The sequence below is a fragment of the Erinaceus europaeus genome, chromosome 6, assembly GCF_950295315.1.
Source record: "Erinaceus europaeus chromosome 6, mEriEur2.1, whole genome shotgun sequence".
Taxonomy (NCBI): Eukaryota; Metazoa; Chordata; class Mammalia; order Eulipotyphla; family Erinaceidae; genus Erinaceus; species Erinaceus europaeus.
Window position 1 is genome coordinate 6324121 of NC_080167.1, and position 16729 is coordinate 6340849.

Below are 16729 nucleotides of genomic sequence, written 5' to 3' on the forward strand. Positions count from 1 at the left end.
GGACTCCCAGGAACTGCAGGAACAGAGTCAAGCAGCAGTGGGCGCCCACACACATCCCTCCCAGTACCTAGGCCCAAGTCCCTTCTCCTTAACCCAACCTTTATTCAACATCTGCCGTGTCCAAGGCAAGGAGCCAGGTGCTCTGGATAACTGGAGGGAGGGAGCAGTCAGTGCTGGCTTTGTGGGGTGGGGGGCAGAGGCAGGACTGGCGTGCAGGTGATTTCATGCTGGGGACAAGCGAGTGAGGGCAGCAGCCCAGCAGCGGAGGAGCAAAGCCTAGTAATGGCGCAGACTAGAGTCTGGCTCAGCCTGAGCCGTCCCCCCCTCTCCGCCCCCCAGAGCCCCTCCCACCTGGCGTCACTGGGCTGGACCTGTATCCCACACCTTCAGCCCCTGGGTGCCCCTAGCTTGACATGGGAAGGGGACATACCCCCTACCCCCAGGTAGCTCTGGGCTCAGGGACCTGCCCACCCACCCAGACAGCCAGAGACACTCCTGGAGAAGGAGCAGTTCTCAAGGTTGGGGGTACCCTGCACCCACCTTCTATGAGCTTGGGGCTGTCCCTTGAGTCTGGGGAGAAACTGAAAATGTGCTGGCCACCCTCCTCCCTCCTTTGTCCTTCTGTCCAGGGGTCAGGGCACAGATGGCGGCCAAGGGATGGTTTCTGCCTCCATTCCCTGGTGGGGTAGGGCTGGAGAGCTCTGCTCAGAGCAAGGGACGTCGCCTTTCCACCTCTGTCCCCCACCCTCCGGGCTCAAGTGCCACCCCTTTCCTTTCAGCCATTCCTCTCACGGCGTACGGACCGATGGCGGCGGCGGCGGCAGCAGCAGCTGTAGTTCGAGGGACAGGTGAGACTTTGGGGGTTCAGGAAGTGAGGGACAGATGGGGAAGGCAGAAAAGGGAGTTGCCCCCTTCCAGAGGGACTCACGGAGCACTTGCCCTGTTGTGCCTTCATCAGAGACTGACCTGACCCTGCCCTCCAGAGCAAGTAGACTGGGGGCCACCAACATAGCATTGTCCACCCTTTTTCATTAGGTAAGAGAGAAATTGAGAGGGGTGGGGGAGATAGATAGATAGAAAGAGAGAGGGAGAGTGAGCCAGCAAGCTGAAGACTTGCCTCACAGCTTGTAAAGCTTTCCTACTGCAGGTGGAGAATAAGGGCTCAAACCCATGGTGGCATGTGCACTCAAGTGGGTGTGCTACCACCTGGCCGTGTGTGTGTGTGTGTGTGTGTGTGTGTGTGTGTGTGTGTGTGTGTGTGTGTGTGTGTGTGTGTTTCAGCTCTGGTTTATGGTGGTGCCAGGGACTGAACCTAGAACTTTGGAGCCTCACGCATGGGAGTCTGTCACACTACCAATAGTACTAACCTCCCCAGCACTCAGTACCTTTTTGTTGTTGTTGTTGTCACCAGGGCTTCAGTGCCCCAGCCAGATTTTTTTTTTTTGCCTCCAGGGTTATTGCTGGGGCTCAGTGCCTGCACTACAAATCCACTGCTCCTGGAGACCACTTTTTCCCCATTCTTTTGTTGTCCTTTTGTTACTGTTAATTGCTGTTGTTGTTGGATAGAACAGAGAGGGGGAGAGAAAGATAAGACACCTGCAGACCTGCTGCACCACCACTTGTGAAGTGACTCCCCTGCAGGTGGGGAGCCCGGGGCTTGAACTGGGATCCTTGTGCAGGACCTTGCACTTCGCACCATGAACACTTAATCCCCTGTCTCCCCCCCCTTTTTTAAAAAAAAAAAGATGGGGAATGTTATGCATGTACAAACTATTGTATTTACTGTTGAATGTAAAACATTAATTCCCCAATAAAGAAATAAATTATTTTTTTAAAAAAATCTCCCCCAAAAATAAAAAAAAAAGAGAGAGAGAGACCACAGCACTGAAACTTCCTCTAGGATGGTAAGGGCCAGGCTTGAACCTAGGTCGCGCACATAGCAAAGCAGGCGCACTGTCCAGTTGAACTGTTACGTTGGCCTGGACCTCAGTCCTGTTTCAGTATCACAGCAGTGCTGATGCCAAAGGAAGTCAGGCTCTGGGCATGAGCTTTGTAGATGGAGAGGAGGAGGGAACTGCCTGGCAGAGGGAATCCCGTGTGCAAAGGCTTAGGGGCCAGCTTGCACGAGTGAGGTGCAGGAGTGCAGGGGTGGGGAGTGGATAGGAAGAAGTCAGGGAGACACTGAGCCTTGTAAGCACCTGATGGATGGCCACTTGATTGGATTGATTTAATGTTGGCTTACAGACCAGATAGCCTCGCGCGTGTGCGTGCGTGTGTGTGTGTGTGTGTGTCTGCTCACTTCCACCAAAGGTCTAGGATCATCACACCAAAGAGACCCTCTGCCTCTCCCCCTCCCCGTCCAGGAACCACTAGCCAGCGTTTTCTTTCACAGAATCTTAAGAGCTTGGCTGCTGCGATTGTTGTTTTTGTAGACTTATGTTCCACCTACCCAAGGAACCATGCTATTGTTGTCTTTCCTTTCTGGACTTACTTCTCTGAGCATCATCAGCTCCAGTTTCATCTGTCTGTCGTCTTTCTTAATGGCCAAGTAGTATTCCACCAAGTATCTGCTCCTCGGCCTTTTTATCCAGTCAGTTATCAACAGGCATTTAGTTCCATGTTTTGGCTACTGTGAATAGCACTGCTATGAACATAGTGCTTTTGTGCTTGGTGATGTCAGTTTTAGAAGTGTGGGGAAAGATGAAGTGGGGGGTGCTTAAGAGGGGAGTCTTCCAGGAGATAAGGGGCCCCAGGCTGGGGATGCTGGGAGGGGCTACTCTTAGAAGGGTCCCCAGGAGAGAGAGGACCCAAAAGACCTGCCAGGCTGGGGGACGGGGTGCTGTGGACGGCAGGGGCGCCGGGCTATCACTCTCTTCTTTCTGGGTTGCCAGGCTCTCACCCCTGGACGATGGCTCCCCCTCCAGGTTCGACTCCCAGCCGCACAGGGGGCTTCTTGGGGACGACCAGCCCTGGTCCCATGGCCGAGCTCTACGGGGCCGCCAACCAGGACTCGGGGGTCAGCAGTTACATCAGCGCTGCCAGCCCCGCCCCCAGCACCGGCTTCGGCCACAGTCTCGGGGTGAGTGACCACGCTTGGCAGCCTCACCACCCCTTAGCCCCTGGGGAGAGGGCTGGTGGAGTGTCACCAAGAAGGTCCACCATCCATTCAGTGGGTACACGACGATCAACTCTTGTGCCAGTGAGAGTCACCACCTCTGCCAGCACAGAGGCGAGCTCAGGGAGACCTCATCTGAACCTGACTTACATTGCAGACTCCCAGCACCTGCCCTGAGACTCTTTCAGGGGGTCTGCAGAACACTGTGTCTTCCCGGAGTTTCCCTGAGGGAGAGAGGAGCCCCTGGGCTTTCTCTGCTCTCCCCCTACACACCCCAGGAATCTAAAGGCTCAAATTCCTTTCTTTCCAGGGTCCCTTGATTGCCACAGCGTTCACCAATGGGTACCACTGAAGCAGGAGACAGGTGACAGGAGGTGAGGAGACAGGACGGGGATGGGGGTCTGGTGCAGGGTGATACCAGGCTGGTCAGGGCCTCAGACCTTCATATCAGCAAAGTCCATGACCTCGACCAAGTGCTCAGCTGGCTGGAGCGCAAATGAAAACAGCCGGTGGGCAGCGCATCCCAGCTCCTGGAAAGAAGTCTTTTTGTTCGTTGTTGTTTTAAAATTTATTAGGGCTGGGACACAGCGTAATACTTATACAAAGAAGAGAGTCAGGCGGTAGCACAGCAGGTTAAGCGCACGTGGCGCAAAGCGCAAGGACTGGCCTAAGGATCCCGGTTCGAGCCCCCAGCTCCCCACCTGCGGGGGAGTCGCTTCACAGGCCTGCAGGTGTCTGTCTTTCTCTCCCCCTCTCTGTATTCCCCTCCTCTCTCCATTTCTCTCTGTCCTATCTAACAATGACAATGACATCAATAACAACAACAATAATAATAAAGCAAGGGGAAAAATAGTTATGCAAAGAGACTTTCATGCCTGAGGCTCTGAGGTTCCAGGTTCAATCTCCAGCCCTACCATAAGCCAGAACTGAGCAGTGCTTGGGTCTCTGTCTCATTAAAATAGGATAAACTATTTTTCTCAATTTTATTTACCGACTTTTTCATGAGACACACAAAGCATCATTCTGGCACATGTAATGCCAGGGGGTTGAACTTGGGACATCATGTCTGAGACTCTAAAGTTTTCCACTGTGCCACCTCCCAGCCCACAGCTAGAGGTGTTTTGTTGTTTTTTTTATTTATTATTGTATAGAGACAGAGAAATTAAGAGGGGAAGAGAGAGACAGAGGGACACCCGCAGCCCTGCTTCACCACGTGTGAAGCTTTCCCCCTGCAGGTGGGGACCAGGGTCTTGAACCTGGATCCTTGCTGACTAATGCACGCACTTAACCAAGTGCGGCCCCTGCTAGAGTTTTTTTTTTGTTTTTTTTTCCCTCCAGGGTTATTGCTGAGGCCCAGTGAATCCACTATGAATCCACTGCTCCTGGAGGCTTTTTTTTCCCCTTTTGTTGCCTTTGTTGTTTATTATTGTTGTTATTGCTGTCGTTGTTGTTGGGTAGGATAGAGAGAAATCGAGAGAGGAGGGGAAGAGACAGACACCTGCAGACCTGCTTCACCATTTGTAAAGCGACCCCCCCACACACTGGTGGGGAGCAGGGGGCTCGAACTGGGATCCTTACGCTGGTCCTTGTGCTTTGCGCCATGTGCACTTAACCTGCTGCGCTACTGCCCCCAGTGATTTCATTTTTAGGCATTCTTTTTGCACAACTTCACAGATGCCAACATTTTTTGTTTTTGTTCTTTTGTTTTGGCTTTTAGAGGGGGGAGGCAGAGAGAAAGAAAGACACCTGCAGCACTGTTCCAACACTTGTGAAGCTTTACCCTGCAGGTGGGACAAGGCCTAGAACCCAGGTCATTGAGCGTGATAAACTGAGCTACCATTTGACCCCTGGCATTTGTTTTTATTTTGTTAAAGGTTTATTTATGGAGATAGGAAGAATCAGAGGGTCACTCTTGACATGTGCAATCCTAGGGCTCAAACTTGGGACCTCATGCCTTCAAGGCCAACATTTATTTACTGCACCACCTCCCACATTCTTACTTGAATTTGTAAAAAAGCATCTATTTCTTTATTTATTAATGAAAGATGTGGAGAGTGAAAACCAGATCATCACTTTGGCACATATGACACCAGGAATTGAACTTGGTACCTTGTGTTTGAGAGTCCAGCATTTTATCCACTGTACCACCTCCTGGGATATTCATCTTATTTTTATTTATAAAAAATAACAGGGACTCGGGCAGTAGCGCAGTGGATTAAGTGCATGTGGTGCAAAGTGTAAGGATCGCAGTTCGAGCCCCCAGCTTCCCACCTGCAGGGGAGTCACTTCACAGCCGGTAAAGCAGGTCTGCAAGTGTCTATCTTTCTCTCCCCTCTCTGTCTTCCCCTCTTCTCTCCATTTCTCTTTGTCCTATCCAACAACGACGACATCAATAACAACAACAAATAACTACAATAAAACAAGGGCAAGAGAATAAATAAGTATTTAAAAATAATACTAATAATAAATGCTTATTCATTAGGGAGAGAACCAGAGCATCAGTCTGTGACATACATGATGCGGGGGGCCTCATTCAGGACCTCGTACGTGACAGTTCAACACCTCCTGTGCTTCACTCCCTCTTTTTTTTTTCTTTCACTCTGGCCTATGCAGTGCTGGGGGTTGAATTCAGACCCTCATGCTTATAAGTCCTGTGCTCTACGAGTGGGGGCCTTGTCCCAGCCTACTAGACGTTGATTTTATTTTCAAAACCCATAAACCTCTCAGTGGTTAAACTTTAAGTGCGAGTGTGTGCAAACAGTGAGATATTAGGTACCTGTGAAAACAAGAGGCTGCCAGGGTGGTGCTTGGTGGTCCTGCACGTTTGGCATCTAGGAGGTCTGATTGTCCACACCAAAACAGACAGAGCAGACAGAAACCTGTCAGCATACAGGAGAGAGCCAGCAGCACCCTTTGCACTCAGCCCTTCTGCAGGGGAGAGGCCAGTGGGGGCTACTGTGTGGGCCAGTGGCATTTTATTCTCTTATTCAGTCCTTCAAAGAAATATTTACTGAGCGCCATGCTGAGAACAGGGGCAGGCCCTCTCTAGACAAAATGCCAGACTGTGTGTAACAGAACTAATTTAGGGGTTCTGAGAAGGGAACATTGGAACAAATCCAGCTCGTCGAAATCTGGGGGGAGAGTGTTCCCCCATAGGGAACAGAGAGTGCACAGAAGGGCTGGGAGATGGCAGAACACACAGGCCTTACCGCGTGTGAGGCCCTGCGTCCCGGCCTCAGCCTGACACGGGAGCACCGTGTACAGCACCGGGGGAAGCTGTGGATGGTGGGGTGCTGCTGTGCTCACTCCTCTCTGCCTCCTCCTCTAAGTGGGAGGGGAAGATTGGGCCCATAAAGCTCAGTGCCCCGTGCTGAGTGGAAGGGAAGTAAGTGGACGAAGACAGAATGCCGTTTGCCTGAGGACTGGTGTGTCTGGGGGCCTAAAGAGGGATTGGCAGGGCCCCCGTAACCTCTTCCTGTGTTCCAGCACCCCGGCCTGCAGCTGCCTGAGGACCACACGTGAGCCAGCCGGGGGATAGCCGCCTCAGCCGCAGGGACTTGGACCGCTACTGCCTGCCCTCTACCCCCTGGGGCCCCTGGCCCTGCCCCGCCACCCCCGGACACCGTCTGGCTCCCTACTAACCTCCCTCTCTGCCCCCCCAGCCCGCCCTGGCCTTGCTTTTATTTATTTTGGATTAGCCGGTTGCCCCCACCCCTGCTCTCCCTCCTGGGGTCTGCGCCCCTCGCTCCTGGCTTCCCCTCTTAGCACCCCCGCTCCCCAGAAGGCTTTTGTACTTGTGCAGAGCGAGCGAGAGGGCAGAGGGGGCAGAGGGGCCTGCACCAGGCCATAGCCCCACCCATTTGTGTTGTTTTGTTTTGTTTTGTTTTGTTTTACTCTGATTTTCCCTCCTTGTTCCTTGTTTTGGTTTTTTTGGTTGTTTTCTTTTGTTTCTTTCTTTTTTCCTTTTGGCTATTTCTAGGTTTGTGAATGTGAAGCCCCAGATCACAGGGGGCCAGGGGCCAGGGGCCCCCCACCAGCTGAGAACAAATGTGTCTGTGAGTGGGGTCCTTGGCCCCCTCCCTCCATTTCTGGAGAGGAGGACAGGGCTGTAGGCCAGGCCGAGCCCCTGGAATCATCCTGTCCTGTATCATATGTAAATACTGTGAGGTGAAGCCCCCCCATCCCTCTCTGAGACCCCTGGGTGGCTGGAGGCATCGCCCTGCCCAGCAGTGGTCTCCACGTTTCTGCCCCCTCCTCAGACACCGTTACTGTAAGCTTGCAGGCCTCAACCGTGGCCAAGGCAGGCCTTCTCTCTCAGGCCCTAGGGGTCAAGGCCTTGGACCTGCTCCCCGAAAAACCCAGAGTAGGGGTAGGGGGCGAGGAAAGAGAAGGGCCCGCCCAGGACCACTGCTGGAAAGGAATTAACTCTCCAAAGGTCTCCTCAAACCCCCAGCCAAGGTTGGGCCTTCACTGTTCTGCTCTGAGCCCCACCCCCCACCACCACCACTGTGAGTGGGCCTCAGGAGGCGCTTTGGGATGGGGCGGACCCCAGGGGAAAGGAAAGGGCTTCTCAGGGAACCCCCACACTCTCACTGAAGTTTCCCACCAGGAAGGTCCCATGGCCAGAGCCCCTGGGCAGCCCAAGGCTCAGAGGCAGACTCTTGATGCGCAGGGAGGCCTCGCCTGGTGTCTGGTGGCGGGCCGAGGGCCAGCGGACCCTGTCCTGCCCACACACACCCTGTGTATCCTCAGGTCTGAGGCTGGGGACCTGAGCTCCTTTCCCTTTTAAGCCCCACTTTGGAGAGTTAATTGTCTGTGAGGTGCTTAATCCTGTTAGCCCTGAGAACACAAAAGCAATAATCTTTGTTACTGAGATGTGCGGCTGTTCCTGGTGTTTTTTTTTTTTTTAATTATTGTTTTTTTTTTTTATCTTTCCTAATAAAAGAAAAGCTGCATTTTATTGGTTTATTTTTAATTTTCTACACATTTGAGCTAAGTCCTGAGAGACTGAGCTCCTCTTTGCTCCCCTTTCCTGGACCCCACCCCACACCTTCACAGGCCCCCACCCCTGGGATCAGGGTCCTGGAATTCCGTTTTCTGATTTGTTTGGGGAATTTTGTAAAAAAAAAAAAAAAAAAAAAAAAAAAAGAAGAAAAAAAAGAAAAAGAAAAAAAAAGATGTTACATGGTGTTTTGAGGCCAGCAAGTTACCACTCTCCGGTGTCTCTTCTCTCCACATCTGTAACTTCTTTTTTCCAGGTTTTATTTTCAGTTTTAAATTCCTAATAAATTATTTGAAAACGGTGCTGGGCTTGTGAGTGTCTTTTTCATCTCTGTGTAGGGTAAGGCCTAGGTACCCCAAGGAAACCCCCCTTCCCTGTCCAATACTTTGCCTCAGGGTACTGTCCTCAATGTCCGCTAGACGGGCTCAACAAAGCTTAGTGCTGACAGAGAGTTCATTTCAAACCCATGGGGGCGGTGTCTGCTGGAGAGATAGCATAGTGGCTGTGCAGATGACTTCCAGGGCCCCGGTGGTGGCGCACCTGGTTGAGCGCACATGTTACAGTGAGCAAGGAACTGGGTTTGAGCCCCTGGTGCCCAGCTGCAGGGGGAAAGCTTCACACGTGGTGAAGTAGTGCTGCAGGTGTCTCTCTGTCTCCCTTTCAATTTCCGGCTGTGTCTATCCAATAAATAAAAACTTTAAAATATTACTTTCATTCCTGAAGCACCAAAGGTAACAGGTTCAATCTCCAGCACCACCAGAAGCCAGAGCTGAACAATGCACTGCTAAAGAAAATGATAAAGTGAAGGAAAAGATGGAAGCAGCCGGGGATGTGGTAGAATCAGGACTTGCCTGCATGAGGTCCCGAGTTCGGTCCCTGGCACATGCTATGCCACCATGATTTTGCTTCTCTCATTAATAAGTTTTTTTTTTTTTTTTGCATCCAGGGTTATTGCTGGGACTCGGTGTCTGCACTATGAATCCACTGCTCCTGGAGTCTATTTTTCCCTTTTTGTTGCCCTTGTTTATCATTGTTACTATTGTTACTATCGTTCGTTCTTGGATAGGACAGAGAGAAATGGAGAGAGGGGAAGGCGGGGGAGAGAAAGACAGAAATCTGCAAATCTGCTTCACAGCTTGTGAGGTGACCCCCCTGCAGGTGGGGAGCGGGGGGCTCGAACTGGGATCCTTGAGCTGGCGCTTGCACTTTACATCATGTGCGCTTAACCCACGGTGCCACTACCACTGGACCCCCTCATTAATAAATCCTTTAAAGAGGGTGTCGGGCGGTGGCGCAGTGAGTTAAGCACGTGGTGCAAAGCGCAAGGACCGGCATAAGGATCCTGGTTCGAGCCCCCGGCTCCCCACCTGCAGGGGAGTCGCTTCACAGGCGTGACACAGCAGGTCTGCAGGTGTCTGTCTTTCTCTCCCCCTCTCTGTCTTCCCCTCCTCCATTTCTCTCTGTCCTAGCCAACAACATCAACAATGGCAATAATAATAGCCACAACAAAGCTACAACAACAAGGGCAACAAAAGGGGGAAAAATGGCCTCCAGGAGCGGTGGATTCATGGTGCAGGTACCGAGCCCAGCAATAACCCTGGAGGAAAATAAATAAATCCTTTAAAGACAAGATGGAGAGTAGGGAAGATAGCACAATGGTTATATAAACAAACTCTAATGCCTGAGGCTCTTAAAGTCCCAGGTTCAACCTGTCACACCACCATAAGCCAGAGCTAAGCAGTGCTCTGGTGAATAAAAAAATAAAAGTGGAAAATAATTGGGGCCTGGGTGGTGGCACACTGGGTTAAGCGCACATAGTAAGAGACGCAAGGATCTGGATTTGAGCCCCTAGCTCCCCCACTACCTGCAGCGGGGAGCGGCACTTCACAAGTCATGAAGCAGGTCTGCAGGTGTCTTTCTCCCTCACTGCCCTTCCCCTCTCAATTTCTTTTTTTTTAAAGTATTTATTTATTTTATTTTATTTTTATTTTTTTATATATATATATATTTTTTTAAAGGAGACATTAACAAAATTATAGGATAAGAGGGGTACAACTCCACATAATTCCCACCACCAGATCTCCGTATCCCAAGCCCTCCCCCTGATAGCTTTCCTATTCTTTATCCCTCTGGGAGTATGGACCCAAGGTCATTGTAAGATGCAGAAGGTGGAAGGTCTGGCTTCTGTAATTGGTTCCCCGCTGAACATGGGCATTGACTGGTCGATCCATACTCCCAGCCTGCCTCTCTCCCTCCCTAGTGGGGAAGGGATCTGGGGAAGCTGAGCTCCAGGACATATTGGTGGGGTTGTCTGTCCAGGGAAGTCTGGTCAACATCATGCTAGCAACTGGAACCTGGTGGCTGAAAAGAGAGTTAACATACAAAGCCAAACAAATTGTTGACCAATCATGGACCTAAAGGCTGGAATAGTACAGATGAAGAGTTGGAGGGTCTTCCATTTTGTAGATAGCTAGTAGGCACATTTTAGTTATATTTCAAAGGGTCTGTAGCTATACTAGTTTTTCTTTTTATTTTTTTTCCCTCTGAGCCTGAAATCTGATATGCATGTGGATCCAAGTTATTGTCTGGGGAGGTGATGTCATGGCTGGAAAAGGGACAGAAAGCTGGATCAGGGAAGAGAGTAGCTCCCTAATATGGGAAAGGGGTATCAATATTACTTTAAACCCCATCAATTTGATGTGATCTGGGGCCCATATTCAGCTTAGGAACCTATGTGACCTCTGCATCCCTGTAGATAATTTTATTTTTGAGATAGATGAAGAGAGAAAGACACAGAGAAACCAGAGAAACACCAGAGCACTGCTCAGCTCTGGCTTATGGTGGTGCGGGGGATTGAACCTGGGACTTCGGAGTCTCAGGCATGACAGTCTCTTTGCATAACCATTATGCTGTCTACCCCCACCCACCCGTCTCAATTTCTCTCTGTCCTATGCAAAAAAAAAAAAAATTGAAAAAATGAAAAATGGCCACAGGAGCAGTAGAGTCCTAGTGCCAGCATCAAGTCCCAGCAATAACCAGGGAGTCAAAAAAAAAAAAAAAGTGGAAATAACACATCAGTGAGGCTGTGGAGAATCCGAACTCCCTCTGCACTCATTGCTGGTGGGGTGTAGCCCCTACATGACAAGCAGCTTAGTGGTTTCTCAAAGAGCGAAACATCGAATTCCCATTTCTTCCAAGGATTCCACTCTTTCTGTCTCCCTAAAGGAATCAAAAGCAGGGACTCTGGACCAGCAAAATAGCTCACTTGGACAGTGAGCTGCTTTGCCATGTGCATGACTCAAGTTTGAGCCCAGCCCCCAGCACGTTTCATGCCTGAGGCTCCCAGGTCTAGCCCCCCAGCACAACCATAAACCAGAGCTGAGCAATGCTCTGGTCTCTCTCACTTTCTTTTTCCCTATATCTCTCTTTCATTAAAATAAATATTTTTTAAACTACTGCTGGGAGTAATTGGAGAAGAAACAAATAAATGGGAAGACATCACACATTCATAATTTGGACGACTTAGTTGTTTAGAAAAGATACAGACCCCCACCAATGTGTCCTGGAGCTCAGCTTCCCCAGAGACCCACCCTACTAGGGAAAGAGAGAGGCAGACTGGGAGCATGGACCAACCAGTCAACGCCCATGTTCAGCGGGGAAGCAATTACAGAAGCCAGACCTTCTGCCTTCTGCAATCCACAATGACCCTGGGTCCATGCTCCCAGAGGGATAGAGAATGGGAAAGCTATCAGGGGAGGGGGTGGGATATGGAGATTGGGTGGTGGGAATTGTGTGGACCCTCCTACCCTATGGTTTTGTTAATTAATCCTTTCTTAAATTAAAAAAAAAAAAAAAAGAAAGAAAAGATACAGACAAGGAAACAGAAGTAGAAAGAGAGAGAGAATTAGAGAAACCATCTCACTGAAATTTACTTCAGGCTAGTGGGGACCAGGCTCAAACCTGGACAGCACACTTGGCAAAGCAACACACTATCCAAGGAGCCTTTTACCAGCCCAAGACTTAAACATTATCAAGATGGTCACACTACCAAAAGCAACCTGTGTGGTCCGGGAGGTAGCACAATGGATAAAGCATTGGACTCAAGCATGAGGTCTTGAGTTCGATCCCCGGCAGCACATGTACCGGAGTGATGTCTGGTTCTTTCTCTCTCTCCTATCTTTCTCATCAATAAATAAATAAAATCTTTTTTAAAAATCATTAAAAAAAAAAAAAAAGCAATCTGCAGGGCCAGTGCCATCCATGCCTATCAAAATCCCAAAGACATTTTTTTCTAATATAACAGAGTACTCTCTTATTTTAATTTTAAAAATTTAAATTAGGTTTTTTTAAAAGAATTTATTTATTCATGAGAGATAGGCGGAGAGAAAGAACCAGATCTCACTCTGGTACATGTGCTACCAGGGATTGAACTTGGGACTTCATGGTTGAGAATTGAATGCTTTATCCACTGTGCCACCTCCCGGACCACAAGTTATTTATTTATTTATTTATTTATTTTTGGATAAAGACAGAGCAAAATTAAGGGGGGAGAGGGAAATAGATACCTGCAGCTCTACTTCACCACTTGTGAAGCTTTCCCCTTGCAGGTGGGGACCAGGGGCTTGATCCTGGTCCTTGCACACTATATAGTGTGTGCGATTAACCAGGCATGCCACCGCCAGTCCCCCTGCCCCCCAAAAAAAACAATTTTTAGCAGAAATGGAAAAACTCACCTTAGGAGGCCGGGCGCTGACACACCTGCTTCCGTGCACAAAGTAGGAATTGCAAGGACCCGGGCAAGAATCCAGAATGCAGCTCTCCACCTGCAAGAGGGGTGCTTCATGAGCCAGTGAAGCAGGTCTGCAGGTGTCTTATCTTTCACTCTCCCTCTCTGTCTCCCCCTCCCTCTCAATTTCTCTCTGTCCTATCCAATACAATGGAAAAAAATGGCTGCCATTAGCAATGGACTTGTAGACACTAAGCCCCAGTGATAACCCTGGAGGCAAAAAAGAGAGAGAGAAAGAAAGAAAGAGAGAGAGAGAGAACCCTTAAAATTCATATGAAATCTCGAGGAGACCATAATTATATATATAATTTAGAGGAGTCACACTCCCTGATTTCAACACATATTACAAAGCTACAGTAATCAAAACAGTGAGACAGATGCAGAGCCATGAAATAGCCCAGAAATAAACCCTCACCTATGTGGGTGAATGATTATCCATGAAGGGTGTCAAGGCCATTCAGTGTGGAAAGAACACTCATTTCAACAAACAAAGTTGAGAAAACCCAGTACCTACATGCCCGAAGAACGAAGTCAGACCCTTATCTGGCTTCCACTATCTACAAAAACTGCTCAAAGTGCTTTCAAGGCCAACATATCAGACCTGAAACTAACACGCCTAGAAGACGGGGGGGGGGGGGGGGGGGGCAAGTTTCCTGGCACTGGACTGAATAGTGACTTCTCAGAGATGGCAACAAACGCAAAAAAGAGACCAGTGGGACATGTCCAGCTTGAACATACTTGTGCATCAAAGGGCACAACAAAGTGAAGGCAACCCACAGAATGGGAGAAAACATTTGCCTATCATCTCACTGATGAGAGGCCTTTACCCCAGAAGCCGTGAAGAACTTCCCCAGATGGGTGAGATACAGCCAGAGCTGTTCCCAGACTGTTGTGGAAATCCAGATGCTGAGGATAGTGGCTTTGGGTGTGGGGAAAAGCTCTGCTTTTATTTCACGTATTTACTTATCCATTCCTTGTTTAATATTTTCATTTATTTATTAATGAGTGGGATAGGAGGAGAACGAGAGAAAGAGAAACAGACACCACTCTGGTACAAGTACTGCCAGGGATTGAACTCCACCTCATCATGCTTGAGGGTCCAACGTTTTATCCACTTTGCCACCTCCCAGACCACTACTTCTCTATTCTTACTGGAGCACTGCTCAGCTCTACTGTATAAACCTGCTGGGGATTGAACCTGAGACCTTTAGTGCCTCACACATGATGAAAGTTTTTGTGTTTTTTTTTTTTGTATAACCACTATGCTATATTCCCAGTCCTATATATATATATATATATATATATATATATATATATATATATATATAATTGCCACCAGGGTTGTTGCTAGGGTTTTGTGCCTGCATGACAAATCTATCACACTTGACAGCCACTTTTTCCTTTTCTCTTTTATTTCTTTTTTCTTTTGTTGAAGATACAAAGGAAGAACCAGGAAATTGATAGAAATAATATTCATGAAAACCTACATGTTAAAGGAGGTTGCCTGTAAAGTTAGTGTTGTTTTCGACGGGTTATGTTGTTTTCGCCGGGCTGGCTTCACGGGTGGGTAACAGACGACCAGGGACTCATGGTTGAGCTGTAGGCAGTATCTCTTTATTCATGCAGGACGCAGCGCAATCTAAGCCAAGCTGAGCTAAACTAAAGGTACAGTACTGTAAAACCCACAATGCTGTCTTTATATATACTTGCCAAGTAGGGTGGAAACAGGATGTGACATAGAGAGGGTGGAGAGAAAAGTGACTGGTGAAAATCAGAGTGTGACAAAGAGGGGGCAGATTAGGCGAGAATCCTATCACTGAACCACAAATGCCCTGGAGGGAGGGTGGAACTTGTTAACAGTGGTTATGTAAATAGAATGAAGTGGTTATGTAAATAGAATAGTGTTAAGCAGGGGGGATTTAAACCAAATGAAACAGAAGGGGTCTCATGCATACCAACAGTTAGGACCAAGAATGTGTTTCTTCCTTTTTTTAATATTTTATTTATTTATTAATGAGAAAGATAGGAGGAGAGTATGGTCCGGGAGGTGGCTCAGTGGATAAAGCATTGGATTCTCAAGCATGAGGTCCTGAGTTCAATCATCGGCAGTACATGTACCAGAGGGATGTCTGGTTCTTTTTCTCTCTCCGCCTGTCTTTCTCATGAATAAATAAATTCTTTTAAAAAAAACAAAGAAAGATAAGATAGGAGGAGAAGGAGTCGCTTCACAAGCGTGAAGCAAGTTGCAGGTGTCTGTCTTTCTCTCCCCCTCTGTCTTCCCCTCCTCTCTCGTTTTCTCTCTGTCCTATCTAACAACAACAGCAATGATAACAATAACAATAACAAAGGCAACAAAATGTGAAAAATGGCCTCCAGGAGCAGTGGATTCATAGTGCAGGCACCAAGCCCTAGTGATAACCCTGGAGGCAAAAAAAAAAAAAAAAAAAAAGATTTACTTCTTTCTCATTTCATATAAGATGTACACAGAGAGAGAACTTGCACATAAGAGAAAGAGGACCCAGAGCACCACTCTGGTACACAGTGTAAATGGACTCTGGAGCCTCAGGCAAGCAAGCCCTGCTCTCCACCAGATGAGCTCTTTCCTTGAAGCCGTTTTATTATGAGAGAGACCAGTGATTTCTGCATGTTTTGTCTCTGCTGTTAACTCCCTTGGTACCAGGGATGGTGCCCTCTCTGGATCTGCTCATCTGTAACAGCACTTGATCAGGGGCTTGGCACAGCACTCAAAAATGTCATCTGCGAGGCCAGGTGGTGGCGCACCTGGTCCCCACCTGCAGGGAGAAAGCTTCATGAGTGGTGAAGTAGGGCTGCAGGTGTCTCTCTGTCTCTCTCCCTCTCTATCTCCCCCTCCCCTCTCAATTTCTTTCTGTTTCTATCTAATAACAAATAAATTAATTAATAAGAAGAATGTCAGCTACTGCTACTGTTATGTCCACTTTTTGTTTTTGTTTTTCCCTTTTGTTGCCCTTGTTGTTTTATTGTTGTAGTTATTATTATTGTTGATGATGATAACCTCATGGTTGAATAGGACAGAGAGAAATGGAGAGAGGAGGGGAGACAGAGAGGGGGAGAAAAAGACAGACACCTGCAGACCTTGTGCTTTGTGCCACTTGCACTTAACCCGCTGCACTACCGCCCAACTCCCAATAAATAATTTTTAAAAGCTTATGGGTGAGGGTAGATAGCATAATGGTTATGCAAAGAGACACTCATGCCTGAGACTCTGAAGTCTCAGGTTCAGTCTCCTGCACCACAATAAGCCAGAGCTCTGCAGGGCTCTGCTGTTTCTCTCTGTGTCTTTCTCTCTCTACATCTCTCTCAAAAAATAAAATACTTAAAAAAAAAAAAAAAAAAGACTTAGGGGTAGATAGCATAATGGTTATGCAAAGAGACTCTCATGCCTGAGGCTCCAAAGTCCCAGGTTCAATCCCCTGCACCACCATAAGCCAGAGCTGAACAGTGCTCTGGTTAAATAAATAAATAATTGATTGATTAAAAAAAAAAGATTTATTTATGGGTGGTCTGGGAGGTGGCACAGTAGATAAAGCATTGGACTCTCAAGCATGAGGTCCCCAGTTAAATGCCCAGCAGCACATTACCAGAGTGATATCTGGTTCTTTCTCTCTCTCCTCCCATCTTTCTCATTAATAAATAAATAAGGGAGTCGGACAGTAGCGCAGCGGGTTAAGTGCACGTGATGTGAAGCTCAAGGACCCACATAAGGATCCCAGTTCAGTGGTCCGGGAGGTGGTGCGGTGGTAAAGCTTTAGACTCTCAAGCATGAGGTCCCGAGTTGGATCCCTGG

The 16729-nt window shown here is 48.4% G+C and overlaps 1 protein-coding gene and 1 long non-coding RNA gene across 6 annotated transcripts in view; one reads left to right on the forward strand and one right to left on the reverse strand.

The window, feature by feature from the left end:
* Positions 1-8420, forward strand: part of MSI1 (musashi RNA binding protein 1) — a 29975-nt gene extending 21555 nt beyond the window's left edge. For 3 of the 5 annotated variants that reach the window (XM_060192959.1, XM_060192961.1, XM_060192963.1), the window contains 4 exons: positions 780-848; positions 2892-3079; positions 3426-3489; positions 6602-8420. In XM_060192959.1, coding sequence (XP_060048942.1) covers positions 780-848; positions 2892-3079; positions 3426-3467 — 299 coding nt within the window. In that variant the 3' untranslated portion in view covers positions 3468-3489; positions 6602-8420. The remainder of the gene's footprint in view (positions 1-779; positions 849-2891; positions 3080-3425; positions 3490-6601) is intronic. The other 2 variants (XM_060192960.1, XM_060192962.1) reach the window with 1 other exon arrangement.
* The window catches only part of LOC132539072 (uncharacterized), a 53191-nt gene that overhangs the window by 8018 nt on the left and 28444 nt on the right, over positions 1-16729 (reverse strand). The window contains exon 2 of the long non-coding RNA XR_009550371.1: positions 12851-12940. This is a non-coding gene — a long non-coding RNA (uncharacterized LOC132539072). The remainder of the gene's footprint in view (positions 1-12850; positions 12941-16729) is intronic.